Source organism: Balaenoptera physalus (assembly GCF_965194825.1).
Source record: "Balaenoptera physalus genome assembly, chromosome: 4".
NCBI classification, from domain to species: domain Eukaryota; kingdom Metazoa; phylum Chordata; class Mammalia; order Artiodactyla; family Balaenopteridae; genus Balaenoptera; species Balaenoptera physalus.
The window spans coordinates 11,907,163-11,920,388 of record NC_138891.1 but is presented as its reverse complement, the minus strand read 5'-3'; the positions used below and the strand labels follow the sequence as shown (position 1 = coordinate 11,920,388).

Below are 13,226 nucleotides of genomic sequence, written 5' to 3'. Positions count from 1 at the left end.
CTCGTTAGAACTAGGAAGTAATCTTTTTATTATTCTTGGCATTAGTAAGTCCTCTTTAGAAGTATTAAATCTAGATTCAGCATCCTGTGTTAGGAGGGATGTGTGGATCTTGGAGAAGACAAGGTAGGAGTGAAACTGGTTAGAAATAAAGGCTATGGTTTCTGAATAAATGTTCTATGAGCCTTAAAGCGAATACTGAGGGACACCTGACTGTCTTTAAGTCTGCAGGATGTCTTGGTTAAGAGAATGAGTATCAGTCATTGTCTTGTTTAAGAGAAAAGAAGATGAGAAAATACTTCCGTCGCAGAGAGAGAATTGGTCAGCTTTGGGCTGTAAATCCTTTCATGTATTGTACTTGTCACTGAATGTACAGTGCTGTTTGATGCCGACATTGGTTTGGGTGATTGAATGTTGGAATAGGCTTCTGTGGGAGGCTGGTCAATAACCATCTTGATTCTTTTAGGTCTAAGTTTATCTGGAAACTAGAGCTGCCTCTGAATGTCCCTTCTAGGCCAGTGGTTCTATTTCCTATATTTCAGAAGACTTCCCTTTGATGTGACTTGAATTGCCAGAGAGCTTTTTCTTTGAGTTTTCTTTTAACATTGGCTTGTACATTAGATGTATTTTCCAGTTTATGGAAAATTGGGTATTGAATCACATTTTTCAGTTGTTTCTCCTGAGTAAGTAGTCCTTAACAAGATTTCAGCATGCAGTAAAAACCACCCCAATTTAGATGTTTCTTTGAGCTTGGATGGTGCGATTCTTTGTATTTCTCTCTCTCCTGCAAATCCTGTATGTTAAGTTGAAAGCTTCTATACTGAAGTTTTCTCTTCTTTGTAAGTCATTAGTTACTTCAGGGAGCCACTGTAATTCCTAATACTTGCTTTTCACCTTGCCGCGGGTGTCAGTTTTCCACTGCCATGGGTAAAAGGAGGGAGAGGGAAGGGGCAATTTCTGTAGTCTTTCTACTTTCTGCTTCCTGCTGCTCTTCTCCCAAACCCTCCCACCATTGCTGCTCCCTCAGTGCCAGCCCCCATCACTGGTGCCATGATGAAATCACTAAACCCACTGACTTGTATTCCTCTACGTGTCAGTGCTTGATGTATTTCATTCATCTCTCATTTGTATGAGTGGAAAAGGGGAATATGGAATCCCCTGTTTTATGTTGTCTCTGTGAATAATAATCTTAGGAGACTCCTCAGGGGCAGGAATACTCTTTATCAAGGTGTAGTTGCTGCTGGTGGAAGGAACAGCAGGCCAGAGTCTCTGAGGTCCTCAGAAGTAACAGCACAACACTGACTTCCGTTGTTTGAGGACGTACAGTGAGTCTATACCTTCTATATTGTGTGACTGTCCTTGAAATAAGCTTGAACAATAGTTAGCACCATTTTATTAGATAAGAACACTGAGGCTCAGTGAGTGTAGTTAACTTCCTGTGCGCGCACACTGTTCAGTAAGTTTCAAAAGTAACATTGGAACCTGAATCTGTCTTTACTCCACACGCCCCCCACTGTGCCATCTTGCCTCTCAAAATAAACAGAGGACAGGGAGCTAAAGCTGAAAGGCTTGCTTGAGTTTTATGTGCACTTAGGAAGAAGTCCTTGGGCGGCTCATCTCTTCCAGCCCTTTGCGAGCCCTTTCTCTGCCTTTCCTTCTTTTTGGTCCCTGCACTACAGTTTCTTGGGATTACTAGAAGAGGCTTGGAGCCAGGGGGCGCTTTGGAGGTAGGAATTGAGTCCTTTTCCTAAAGTCAGGGATACAGAAGGAAGAGACATGTTTTTAACTTCCGCAAGTGGGAATTCTGAAACCTCCTGCAGAATTTTTTTTTACTTGGGGTTCTGTGGTGCTCTTTTGTGTAGGACCACTTGAGGACGCTTGAGATACAGTGTGAGTAAAATAGGCCTTTCCAGAGCAGCCTAGCATTGTTTCTGTGGTATGTTCAGAGCACCAGATAATAGACTTAAAGAACACTTTTGGAACATGTGGGAGTTGGAATCTGCCTATACTCCAGATTTTCAATAGGACTTACCATCTGGAGATGACAAATGGCAGGGCTGTTTTAGATTGATCTCATCTATGAGAGCTCCCTGTTTTTTTTTTTCTTATTTATTTAATCAGACACTAATACAGAGTACAAAATGATTTCACTCCTTACTTTATTTTTTTTTTTTTTCTTTTTTAATTGTCATATAGTTTATTTGATTTTGTGTATATACATTTAAAAAAATTACTGGACTTCCCTGTGCTATACAGTAGGTCCTTATTAGTTACCTATTTTATGTTAGTAGTGTGTATACCTCTACTTCAATTATGATGCATTAAGGTGTAGGGTCAAGAACTGAATCCCAATCTTCTGGCAAGCTTTGTTACTTCCCTCCAGCTCAGATTATGGATATTTCTTTTTATTTATTTACTATTTTAACATCTTTGTTGGACTATAATTGCTTTACAAGGTGTGTTAGTTTCTGCTTTATAACAAAGTGAATCAGCTATACATATACATATATCCCCATATCTCCTCCATCTTGCGTCTCCCTCCCACTCTCCCTATCCAACACCCCTAGGTGGTCACAAAGTACCGAGCTGATTTCTATATGCCATGCAGCTGCTTCGAACTAGCTATCTATTTTTCATTTCTTAGTGTATATATGTCCATGCCGCTCTCTCATTTCATCCCAGCTTACAATTCCCCCTCCCTGTGTCCTCAAGTCTATTCTCTACGTCTGTGTCTTTATTCCTGTACTGCCCCTAGGTTCTTCAGAACTTTTTGTTTTAACATTCCATATATATGTGTTAGCATATGGTATTTGTTTTTCTCTTTCTGAATTACTTCACTCTGTATGACAGATTCTACGTCATTCCAACTCACTACAAATAGCTCAATTTTGTTTCTTTCTATGGCTGAGTAATATTCCATAGTATATATGTGCCACAACTTCTATATCCATTCATTTGTCGATGGACATTTAGGTTGCTTCCAAGTCCTGACTATTGTAAATAGAGCTGCAATGAACATTGTGGTACATGACTCTTTTTGAATCATGGTTTTCTCAGGGTACATCCAGAGAAGTGGGATTGCTGGGTCATGTGGTAGTTCTATTTTTAGTTTTTAAGGAACTTCCATACTGTTCTCCATAGTGGCTGTATCCATTTACATTCCCACCAACAGTGCAAGAGGGTTCCCTTTTCTCCAGACCCTCTCCAATATTTATTGCTTGTAGATTTTTGATGATGGCTATTCTGACCGATGTGAGGTGATATCTCATTGTAGTTTTGATTTGTATTTCTCTAATGATTAGTGATGTTGGCAATCTGTATATCTTCTTTGGAGAAATGTCTAATGAGGTTTTCTGCCCATCTTTGGATTAGGTTGTTTGTTCTTTTGATATCGAGCTGCATGAGATGCTTGTAAATTTTGGAGATTACTCCTTGGTCAGTTGCTTCATTTGCAAATATTTTCTCCCATTCTGAGGGTTGTCTTTTTGTCTTGTTTATGGTTTCCTTTGCTGTGCAAAAGCTTTTAAGTTTCATTAGGTCCCATTTGTTTATTTTTGTTTTTATTTCCATTTCTCTAGGAGGTGGGTCAAAAAGGATCTTGCTATGATTTATGTCATAGAGTGTTCTGCCTTGTTTTCCTCTAAGAGTTTTATAGTGTCTGGCCTTACATTTAGGTTTTTAATCGATTTTGAATTTATTTTTGTGTATGGTGTTAGGGAGTGTTCTAATTTCATTCTTTTACATGTAGCTGCCCAGTTGTCCCAGCACCACTTATTGAAGAGGCTGTCTTTTCCCCATTGTATATTCTTGCCTCCTTTATCAAAAATAAGGTGACCATATGTGTGTGGGTTTATCTCTGGGCTTTCTATCCTTTTCCATTGGTCTATATTTCTGGTTTTGTTCCAGTACCATACTGTCTTGATTACTGTAGCTTTGTAGTATAGTCTGAAGTCTGGGAGCCTGATTCCTCCAGATCCGTTTTTCTTTCTCAAGATTGCTTTGGCTATTCAGGGTCCTGTGTGTTTCCATACAAATTCTGAATTTTTTTGCTCTAGTTCTGTGAAAGATGCCATTGGTAGTTTGATAAGTATTGCATTGAATCTGTAAATTGCTTTGGGTAGCATAGTCATTTTCACAATGTTGATTCTTCCAGTCCAAGAACATGGTATATCTCTCCAACTGTTCGTATCACCTTTCATTACTTTCAACAGTGTCTTATAGTTTCCTGCATACAGGTCTTTTGTCTCTATAGGTAGGTTTATTCCTAGGTATTTTATTCTTTTTTTGCAATGGAAAATGGGAGTATTTCCTTAATTTCTCTTTCACATTTTTCATCATTTCACTCCTTACTTTAAAAAATGACAAATACTTTACATTTTAAACTTTTAAATATTTTTAATTAAAATTTTTTTTGACTGGGTAGTATAGACACAAGGTGTAAAATTGAAAAGGTATATAAGAAGATATATAATAAAATGTAAATATAATAAAATGTATATATAATAAAATGTAACTTTTCCTCTAACCTCTGACTCCTGGCCATCCATTTTTCATTCTCTGTTGATTGTGACTTTTATGCTGTTGGGTGCTGAATCCCTTTATACAGTTGGCCCTCTGTATCCATGTGTTCCACATCCATGAATTCAACCAACTGTGGATTGAAAATATTAAAAAAAAAACAAAAACTCCAGAAAGTTCCAAAAAGCAAAGCTTGAATTTGCCTCATGCTGGTAACTATTTACATAGTTATATTTACAACTGTTTACATAGCATTTACATTGTTTTAGGTATTATAAGTTATCTAGAGATGATTTAAAGTATACAGGAGTATGTTTGTAGGTTCCATGCAAATACTACGCTGCCATTTTATATAAGCGACTTGAACATCTGTGTATTTTGTTATCCATGGGGGTCCTGGGGATGGCTGTATAGTGTTGGATTTGTTCTACAGTTAAAGTTACTTGGAATTGGTTTGATCCTGTTAAGCCTTGTTATTGAGCTTTGTTAGGGCAGATCCAGAGCAACCTTGGGTCAGTGGCCAATTTAGCTTGACTCCTAAGGACTTGTGAGGACATGATGCTCTGTCTGGTGAAGTCTCTCACCTCTGGCTGGTAGGAACATGAGTGATCCCCAGCCCTGTGTGAGCTCTGGGATTGTTAGGCTTACTGCTTTCTGGTTGCCTTTCCCTGGTCCCAGGTGATTCGGTTCACACACATGTAGTTCAGCACTCAGTGGAGGATTGGAGGAGCCCTGACCATAGCTCTTGCTCTGTGCCGGATCCCTCTTCTCCAGGTCTCTGCCCCACACATTTAGCCTTTTGGCTTCCTGGAACTCTATTTGTCTCTTGAACGTGGCTTTATTGAACCCTATTTGAGTTCCATGGCCTGGAAACTCTTCACAGAGTAAGCTGGGACAGTCGTAGGACTCACCTTTATCTTGGGGAATCACAGCCATGTGCTTCCTGTTTTCCAGTGTCTGAAAGTGTTGTTTCATAGTTTTTTCTCTGGTTTTAAAGTTGTTTAAAATGAGAGGGTAAATCTTGTCCCTGTTACACATCATGGCCGGAAGCAGAAGTCTGAGGGCATGTTAATGGACTCGCACTAGTATTGCAGTTTGCTGGGCTTGACCTCCGGTTAGAGCAGAATCTCCCAGCTTGTTTTGCTTTTTCAGGGTTGTCTTGGCTGTCCTTTGTCCTTTGCATTTCCATATACATTTTCCAAATATTTCATCTTGTCACTTTAATAAAAAAAAATTGTTGGTATGTTGATTGAGATTGCATTGGAACCTATAGGAGAGAATCAGATCTTGACAGTGAGGCCTCCAGTCCATGAACATGGTACGTGTCTTCATTTAATTAGATCTTTAATTTATCGCAATGATGTTTTATGGTTTACTTTGTAGAGCTTTATGCATCTTTTATTATAAATATTTTGGGTATTTGACTTTTAATGCTATTATAATTGGTATATTAAAAAATTGTTTTTGCAGCTGGTATATAGAAAAAAAATTTGTTTACTGATCTTGTATCCAGCAACCTTGTCTGACTTAGCAATTCTAATAACTTGCTTATGTGCTTCTTTTGAGTTTGTACATTCACAGTCCTACCATGTGTGAATAGTAGTAACAATATTATTCATTTTTCCCCTGTGTGAATCCTTTTGTTTTCCTTGCCTTATTTAAATGAGGAGGATCTTCAGTGTAATGTAAATGGAGTTTGTGATAGTGGGTATTCTTGTCTTGTTTCTCATCTCAGTGGGAAAACTCTCAACATTATACTATTTAGTGTGATGTTTGTTAACAGTTTTTTTGGTACAATCTTTTTATTAGATTAAGGAAATTCTCTTCTATTTCTGGCTTGCTAAGAGGATTATTGTGGAAGAATGTTAAATTTTATCAAATGTCTTTTCTTTATCTATTGAGATCATTGCATGGTTTTTCTTTTATATTCTGTTAATGTGGTTAACTATACTGATTTTCCTATGTCATATCAACCTTTTAACCTAGATTTTTGGACTAATCACAACTTTAGCATATTATATTTAAATACATTTTTATTGTAAAATACGTAAAAATAATAAATATAAACTCAATTTAAATAATATAAAGTAATATAAATATTATGCAAAATGTTTTTATGCAGTCTGGATTTCATTTGCTGATACTTATTTTTTTTAAATATTTTTTTATTTAGACTCATGAATGACTTTTCCTTCCTTGTAATTGTCCTTGTCAGGGTTTTTTCTTTTTTTGATGGTGCACTTCTAACATTTTTTATTGAGATATAATTCACACACAATAAAATTCCCTCTTTTAAAGGGTACAATTCAGTGGTTTTTAGTGTATTCCCAAAGTTGTCAAACCATCACCACTGTCTAATTCCAGAGCATTTTCATCAGCCTAAAAAGAAACCCCATTCCAGTTAGTTGTCATTTCCGCATTTGCTTCTCCCCCTGGCAACCAGTAAATCTACTATGTGTTTCTATGAATTTGCCTGTTTTGGATATTTCACGTAAATGGGATCGTATGATATGTGACTTTTGTGTCTGGCTGCTTTTGCTCTGCAAAATATGTTCAGAGCTCCTCCATGGTTGGGGTATCTCTCCACTTCAGCCTTCATTATGGCCTTATGCTGGCCTTCCCTTGTGTGGACTAAAGCAGAGCCTCCTTGTGAGCTGAAACATAGACTAAAAAAAGAGTAGAACTCTTACCACAGCTGTAAGATTGTCTAGGCAAATTTTAGGAGAAGTGTAAATAAATGAATTTCAGGTTAATATTGGAAAATATTCAGTCAAGGATCCCTTATAATTATTATATCACTACTTTAATGTTATTTTAAGAAACAAGGAATTTCTTAGCTTTCTGACTTTCTAGAGTTTGTGTCCTCTTGTGCCAGCAGATTGTGACTGTTACCTTAAACTCCAGTTTTAGAGGGATTTTAGATCGAGGCCTTAGGGAATTGTCATTTTATTTTTTTTCATTTGCATAATAAAAACATTCTAGAGGAGTCTGTGGATGGTTGGAAAGTTAAGAAAATGCAGAACTGTTCCATGTACCAGAATATTTAAGTTGCACATTGAATTCATTATTTAAATTAATTAGTATTCTTTAGCTGTCAGACAATTTGAAGTGTCTTGGGTGGATTAACTTATTAAAATTTGATAATAACCTTATGAGATGGGTGCCAGTAATTATCCTCATTATAGATAAATAGAGGTCCAGAGAAAGTGGGTAGCTTGCCCATGGTCATACAGATTGTAAGTAATGGGGCTGGAATTTGAACCGAGGTAGCCCGACTCCAGTCATCCTGTTACCCTGGAATGCTGGTGGGTGTGTTGCTTACATTTGCCTGTCAGTCCCTGAGGTGTGCAGAATGCTTTATATATCAGAGTGCCATCACAACAGTGTCCCACTGCGTATTCTCAACGCATCTAGGGACCAAGTTGAAGTACATACACTTTCTTTTGTTTCATATTATATTTCCAGAATTTTTGTTCAGATACTAAATGTTTGTTTATTCAAAGTTATATATTAAAGATCTGCTAGGTACCAGGCACTGTATTAAGTTCTTTGGAGATTTCAAAGATGAATTATATTTGAATGTCGCCTTTTAGAAAGAACGTTAAGATATAAATCATGATACAAGGTGGAAGATGCCACAATAGAGGGAGAGTGTTCTGGGAGATCACAGTTATGAGATGTTGTTCTTTATTGATAAATTTCTGTTTCTCTTGCCTTTACTTGCTTCATTTTACCATTCTGACTCTGAAATTTTAAACTGAGTGGTTTGACACTTCAGCTGTTAGTCATTTTGAGGCCTGTTATTACTTGCAAAAAAAAAACCCCAGGACATATGGTTTCATTTGGTTTTAGGGAATGACGGAGGAAGAGGAAGACAAACTCTTGGCACTGAAAGACTTCATGATGAAATCTAACAAAGCAAAGGCCAATATAGTGGACCAGAGCCATCTCCATGATAGTAGTCAGAAAGGTGTAATTGACTTGGCAGCCTTAGGCATAACTGGGAGACAAGTTGATCTTGTTAAAACCAAACAGGAACCAGATGACAAGCGAGGTTAGTACATTTATGTGTGTGTATGTTTAGCTTGTTATTATTAGTTATTTCATAAGGCTAGTTTTAGCTGATGAGTAGTAAAACTATAAAAAGTCACATTTCCCAGATATAGAACTTTCAAATATAGTGAGTGAGTGACTCCATTACATAGCAGGAAGATTTGGGGGAGGAAAAGTGGAGAAGTGGACTAACAGTTAAGAAATTAAGTAACCTTCCAGATTCACAGGTCTGTATGTGTCGGAGTCAGAATTCAAACCAAAGCCTGACTCCAAAGCCCTCCTCTTGCTTCTGTGGAAGTATATGATTGAAGGTGAAATTCTGTTTTTTAGTCCTTTAAACACCAGCGAAAGGCCAATAGTCTATATGAAATGAGGTAAAGTTTCCTAGCTTGCTGCTAGTAGGTAACGCCCAGTGAATTGAAAAGAATAGTCTTGCAAAGGAGAGACTAGAGACACCTATACCACTTGAAGTCTTGAGATTTAAAACTGTCTGGCTCTTGTGACAGTGACATTGACTCTGATCGTGTGAGGGTTTTAAGATCTCTTGCATTCTTCCTTTAACCCTTTTTGGAGATACACTCACTTCCAAGCACATGCCTTTTAAGATCCCTCTATTCCAGTATCAGATTTTGAGGGCAGCTGACGAATTACATTTAAAAAAACCTTCTAACTGCTGAACTTGGAATAAAGTATTTGCAACTTAATTATTAACGGTGTGCAGCCATAAAATGTAAAGTATTCGTACAGGTTAATAAGAAAAACTGCAAGCATCCAAAAGAAAAATAAGGAAGGATTTGAACATACAAGTGATAGAATAGAAATACACGTTTGAAAGGTCAACAATTAAATGAATGCAAATAGAAATGAGATGCCATTCTCTGCCTGTGTGATTAGCAAAGACTAATGATGCCTGTGTTAGCAAGGGGGCAGGGAAATGGGCGTTTTCACTCACTGTTGGTGAGATTATAAATTGAACATATTCTTTTTTTTTACTATTTGACTTACTATTGGAAATTTCTCATAGAAACGCTGACAGACATGTGAAGAAATATGTATAAGAATGTTCTCAGTGAAAAAGGAAATAATTGAAATGTCCATTAATAGGATAATGGTTAAATGTTCAGCTGTATTTAGTTAAGTAGGAGAAAAAGCAAGTTGTGAAACAGTATGTATTATTTAATTTTTGCAAAATAATATAGTAATATATCATTCAAATTTATAGTTTATGAGGTTTACAAAGTTGTGGGAGCAATTCATGTTACATATTGGAATGCCAAAACTTTGTTACTTAGTGTACTTTTTATAATCAAAGTTTTTGAAAAAAGCGTTTCTCATCTATCTGTAGTCAGGAGGTGACCGTATTGCAATTAACTTTTTATTCTTTTCTTCCCCCCATGTAACTGATACTGGATATAGAGAGGTCATATTTAGCAGTGTAGTCAGTGACATTTGAAAAAGTTGTTTTTGTTGTTGGTTCTTCAGATAAAGTGGTTACTTGAAATTGAGCTAGCCTTGGGAAACTAGGAAGCAATTAGGTCTAATTATTGACACTGTTGAAATAGTGCATCTGTCCATCTGTCCCAGAGATGAAATGAGAGCTAACAAGTTTATATGTAAATATAAATAAATTGGCCATCATAAAGAACAAATAGCACATGAAGTCCATTGCTGTCCCCCTTCCCCCACAAAGAGCAATAAAAGCACATATTTGTTGTAGATTATTCTGAATCTTTTTTCATAGCTAGAAAACATGTAAAACAAGACTCAAATGTAAATGAAGAGTGGAAAAGCATGTTTGGGTCACTGGAACCACCAAGCATCCCACAGGCCCTACCTAAAGGGAGTGACCAGGAGGTGATTCAGGCTGGGAAGCCGCCTCGTTCCGAGTCCTCTGCTGGCATTTGTGTCCCTTTGTCGACTTCTCCACAGGTATCATCATCCAGGCAGTAGAGCGCCTTTTGTCTTTGGATCCCGTTCTACTGTTTTGGATGTTTAAAGGCTGTGTACTGTACTGGAAAAATCAATACAGTGACTTGTCCTTTAGGGAGGATATGTTTCTTTCTAAGAGAGGTTTATCTTTAACTTTATAGCTAAGGGGAAATCTAGTATTGAAAGCACCAAAAAGGTCTCGTTTTAGAGTACTCACCAATAAAGTGGTCTGAAATTGTGGGTTGAAGATGTCATTATGAACTGTGATTCTAATTAGGCTGCAGTGAACCTTTAAAATCTTCTTATTCTTCTTCTAATATAACATAATTATATCTGTAAAGTAGCAAAAATACTTCTGGGAAGAAAAGTCCCAAGTTTGCTCTGTGTGAGAAATGTCATCATGATTTTGATATATTTGAAGTAAGTTTGTAATTTGAGGTAACTCTTCCCTAGCCAATTATATTTTAATTGAAAAATATGAATTGAACCAACTGATAAATTAAAATTCTCTTCAGTTAAATTAATGAGGATTTTTGTTTAATGTTATTGCTACACTGATAATTTTTTAAAAATATAGAGCCCTGGAACTTGTGGTTAAACTGCATTTAAACTAGACTTTCATTGAAAAAAATGTCATTGTATTTAAATGGATTTAAAAATTGGTACATTAATAAGGACAGAAGGCTGGTGTAATGAATAGAGAGAACATGGGTACATTTTTCTCATCAAATACACTTTGCTTGTGACACAAATACGTATATTCTTTTTGTTTTGCAGGTTCCAGAAGCGACAAATGTCCAAAATAGAAAACCAACAATACAGGTTTTAAGTAGTACAATTTTACCGTCCACCTACCAGATTCGGATCACAACATGTAAAACTGAGCTTCAGCAACTCATACAACAGAAACGGGAGCAGTGTAATGCCGAGAGGATAGCTAAGCAGATGATGGAAAATGCTGAGTGGGAGAGTAAACCGCCACCACCTGGTAAATGTGCCATTGATAGGTAGTTGTATTCCAGCCCAGGTGCCAGAGCCTGGAATCTGATGGAAGAAACTGATAATCAGTTACCAGGCAAAGGAAGTGGGAACAAAACTGTCACTTTGAAAGCCCACAGGAAGAACCAATAAGTGAGAAATCCCAAGTCATTATTTGCGAAATTTGGATCTTCTTAGCTGTGGCAGTGCCTTTTAGGCCAGTAACCTACTGTTTTGTCCTGTCTGTGGTCCATGTTCCCCATTTAGAGTACTAGGTATTACCTACCTGCTTAGTGTCATGCCACTTTCTCACTGAATGTCAGGCTTCTTAGAGTAAACTCTGGCTTTTTATTTCTGAAGGGTTTAATAACTATTAATTTTATTTAAACTAAAAGGTAAAAACATTTAGAAAATAATAGGTGCTTTAGAAAGAAAACAAAATCACCTATAACCATCACTCAGCAATCATCAACATTAAGATTTTGGGGAAAGCAATTCTGTAATCTGAGAAGATTTAGAAGAAACTTAGAGATCTCTATTTCAGATGAAAATTGTAGCTCACTGTGTTAACACACATGCCTAGTGTTATGTGGTGGAGCTAGTCTTTGATATTGGATTGGCAGATTTTTAAAAATATTTTTAATGAGTTTCTGTATAGATTTTAATAATAAAAATGTAGCTTGAAAACTGAGAAGAAATGTGTAGTGTGCTTATGTGTAGAGACTGAAAAATCATGTGAATTCCCATGGGCTTCCATTGTGAACTCAGGGAAAATTCTGGTGGAGAGCAATGATTTAAAGATTTTAGAAATATTATTAAGTGGTAAGTGGCATCTTTAGTCACATAAATTTTTTTTATGGAAATAAATATCCTGGAATGTTTGTTTCTGTAATATAGTTCAATATGATTTACCAGGCCTGCTTTAAAAACAAAAAATGTTGACCATACACTATTTTACAATAGAATCTGTCTTTATAAGTGGCATTTTAAAGTGGAGCTATACATTTTATTCAGTAATCCCAGAAAAGGTGTCAGATTTTGTGGCTCAGGAAATGTGCAGTGACTGTTGGACTTCCGATTTTTTCTTTCCACACTTGAGTGGTTGTGTGAAATTGATTTTCTCTAGGGGGAAATGTTCAACCTAGCCTGCTAGATTATCTAGACTTCATGGCAAAGTGTTTTTGATTATTCTCAAATCCAGCATATCCTCCTTAGAAATTGCATTCAGCTGTTCTTTCCACACATTTGAGCTAGAGATCCAAGGGGAAACATTTTTCTATCGTTGAGTATGCCAGGTTTGGCAATGGTCTTGGTTTCATTTTTGTTTCTTAGTAAAAGAAATAAGTTGATTTTAAAATGACTTTATTATTACTTAATTAGGCACAGTGCTGCTCCCAATACAGTATAATCTTCAGCATAGCTTTCTGTTTTGTTTTATTTTAAAATTGATTAATATTAAATATTATTAAATGTTATGCCTAATATAAAAGTTTATTCATCAAACATTGAAGATTGTTATATGCAAAGACCTATGCTAGGTATTGTGAATGATTCAGAATGGATAAGGCATAGTCAGTTCTCTGGCCTCAGGGAATTTATAATTTATTAGAGGAAATTAATTATACACAAAAAGAATATACATAAACAGAAGTGTATAGATGTCATAAAGAAAGTACTAGAAAATCCTTGGGCATTCTGAGGCTATAATTTATAGTACTGTTTATACCAACCTGTTGATATCACAGAATAAA

The 13,226-nt window shown here is 36.4% G+C and overlaps 1 protein-coding gene across 7 annotated transcripts in view; it reads left to right on the top strand.

The window, feature by feature from the left end:
- PIK3R4 (phosphoinositide-3-kinase regulatory subunit 4) overlaps positions 1-13,226 on the top strand; it is an 81,884-nt gene that overhangs the window by 38,633 nt on the left and 30,025 nt on the right. For 6 of the 7 annotated variants that reach the window (XR_014262826.1, XM_082459206.1, XM_082459210.1 and 3 more), the window contains exons 10-12: positions 8,368-8,569; positions 10,310-10,497; positions 11,275-11,485. Coding sequence is in view for 6 of the 7 variants with exons in the window: in XM_082459206.1 (XP_082315332.1) it covers positions 8,368-8,569; positions 10,310-10,497; positions 11,275-11,485 (601 nt within the window). In the remaining variant the exon portion in view is untranslated. The remainder of the gene's footprint in view (positions 1-8,367; positions 8,570-10,309; positions 10,498-11,274; positions 11,486-13,226) is intronic. The other variant, XM_082459211.1, reaches the window with a different exon arrangement.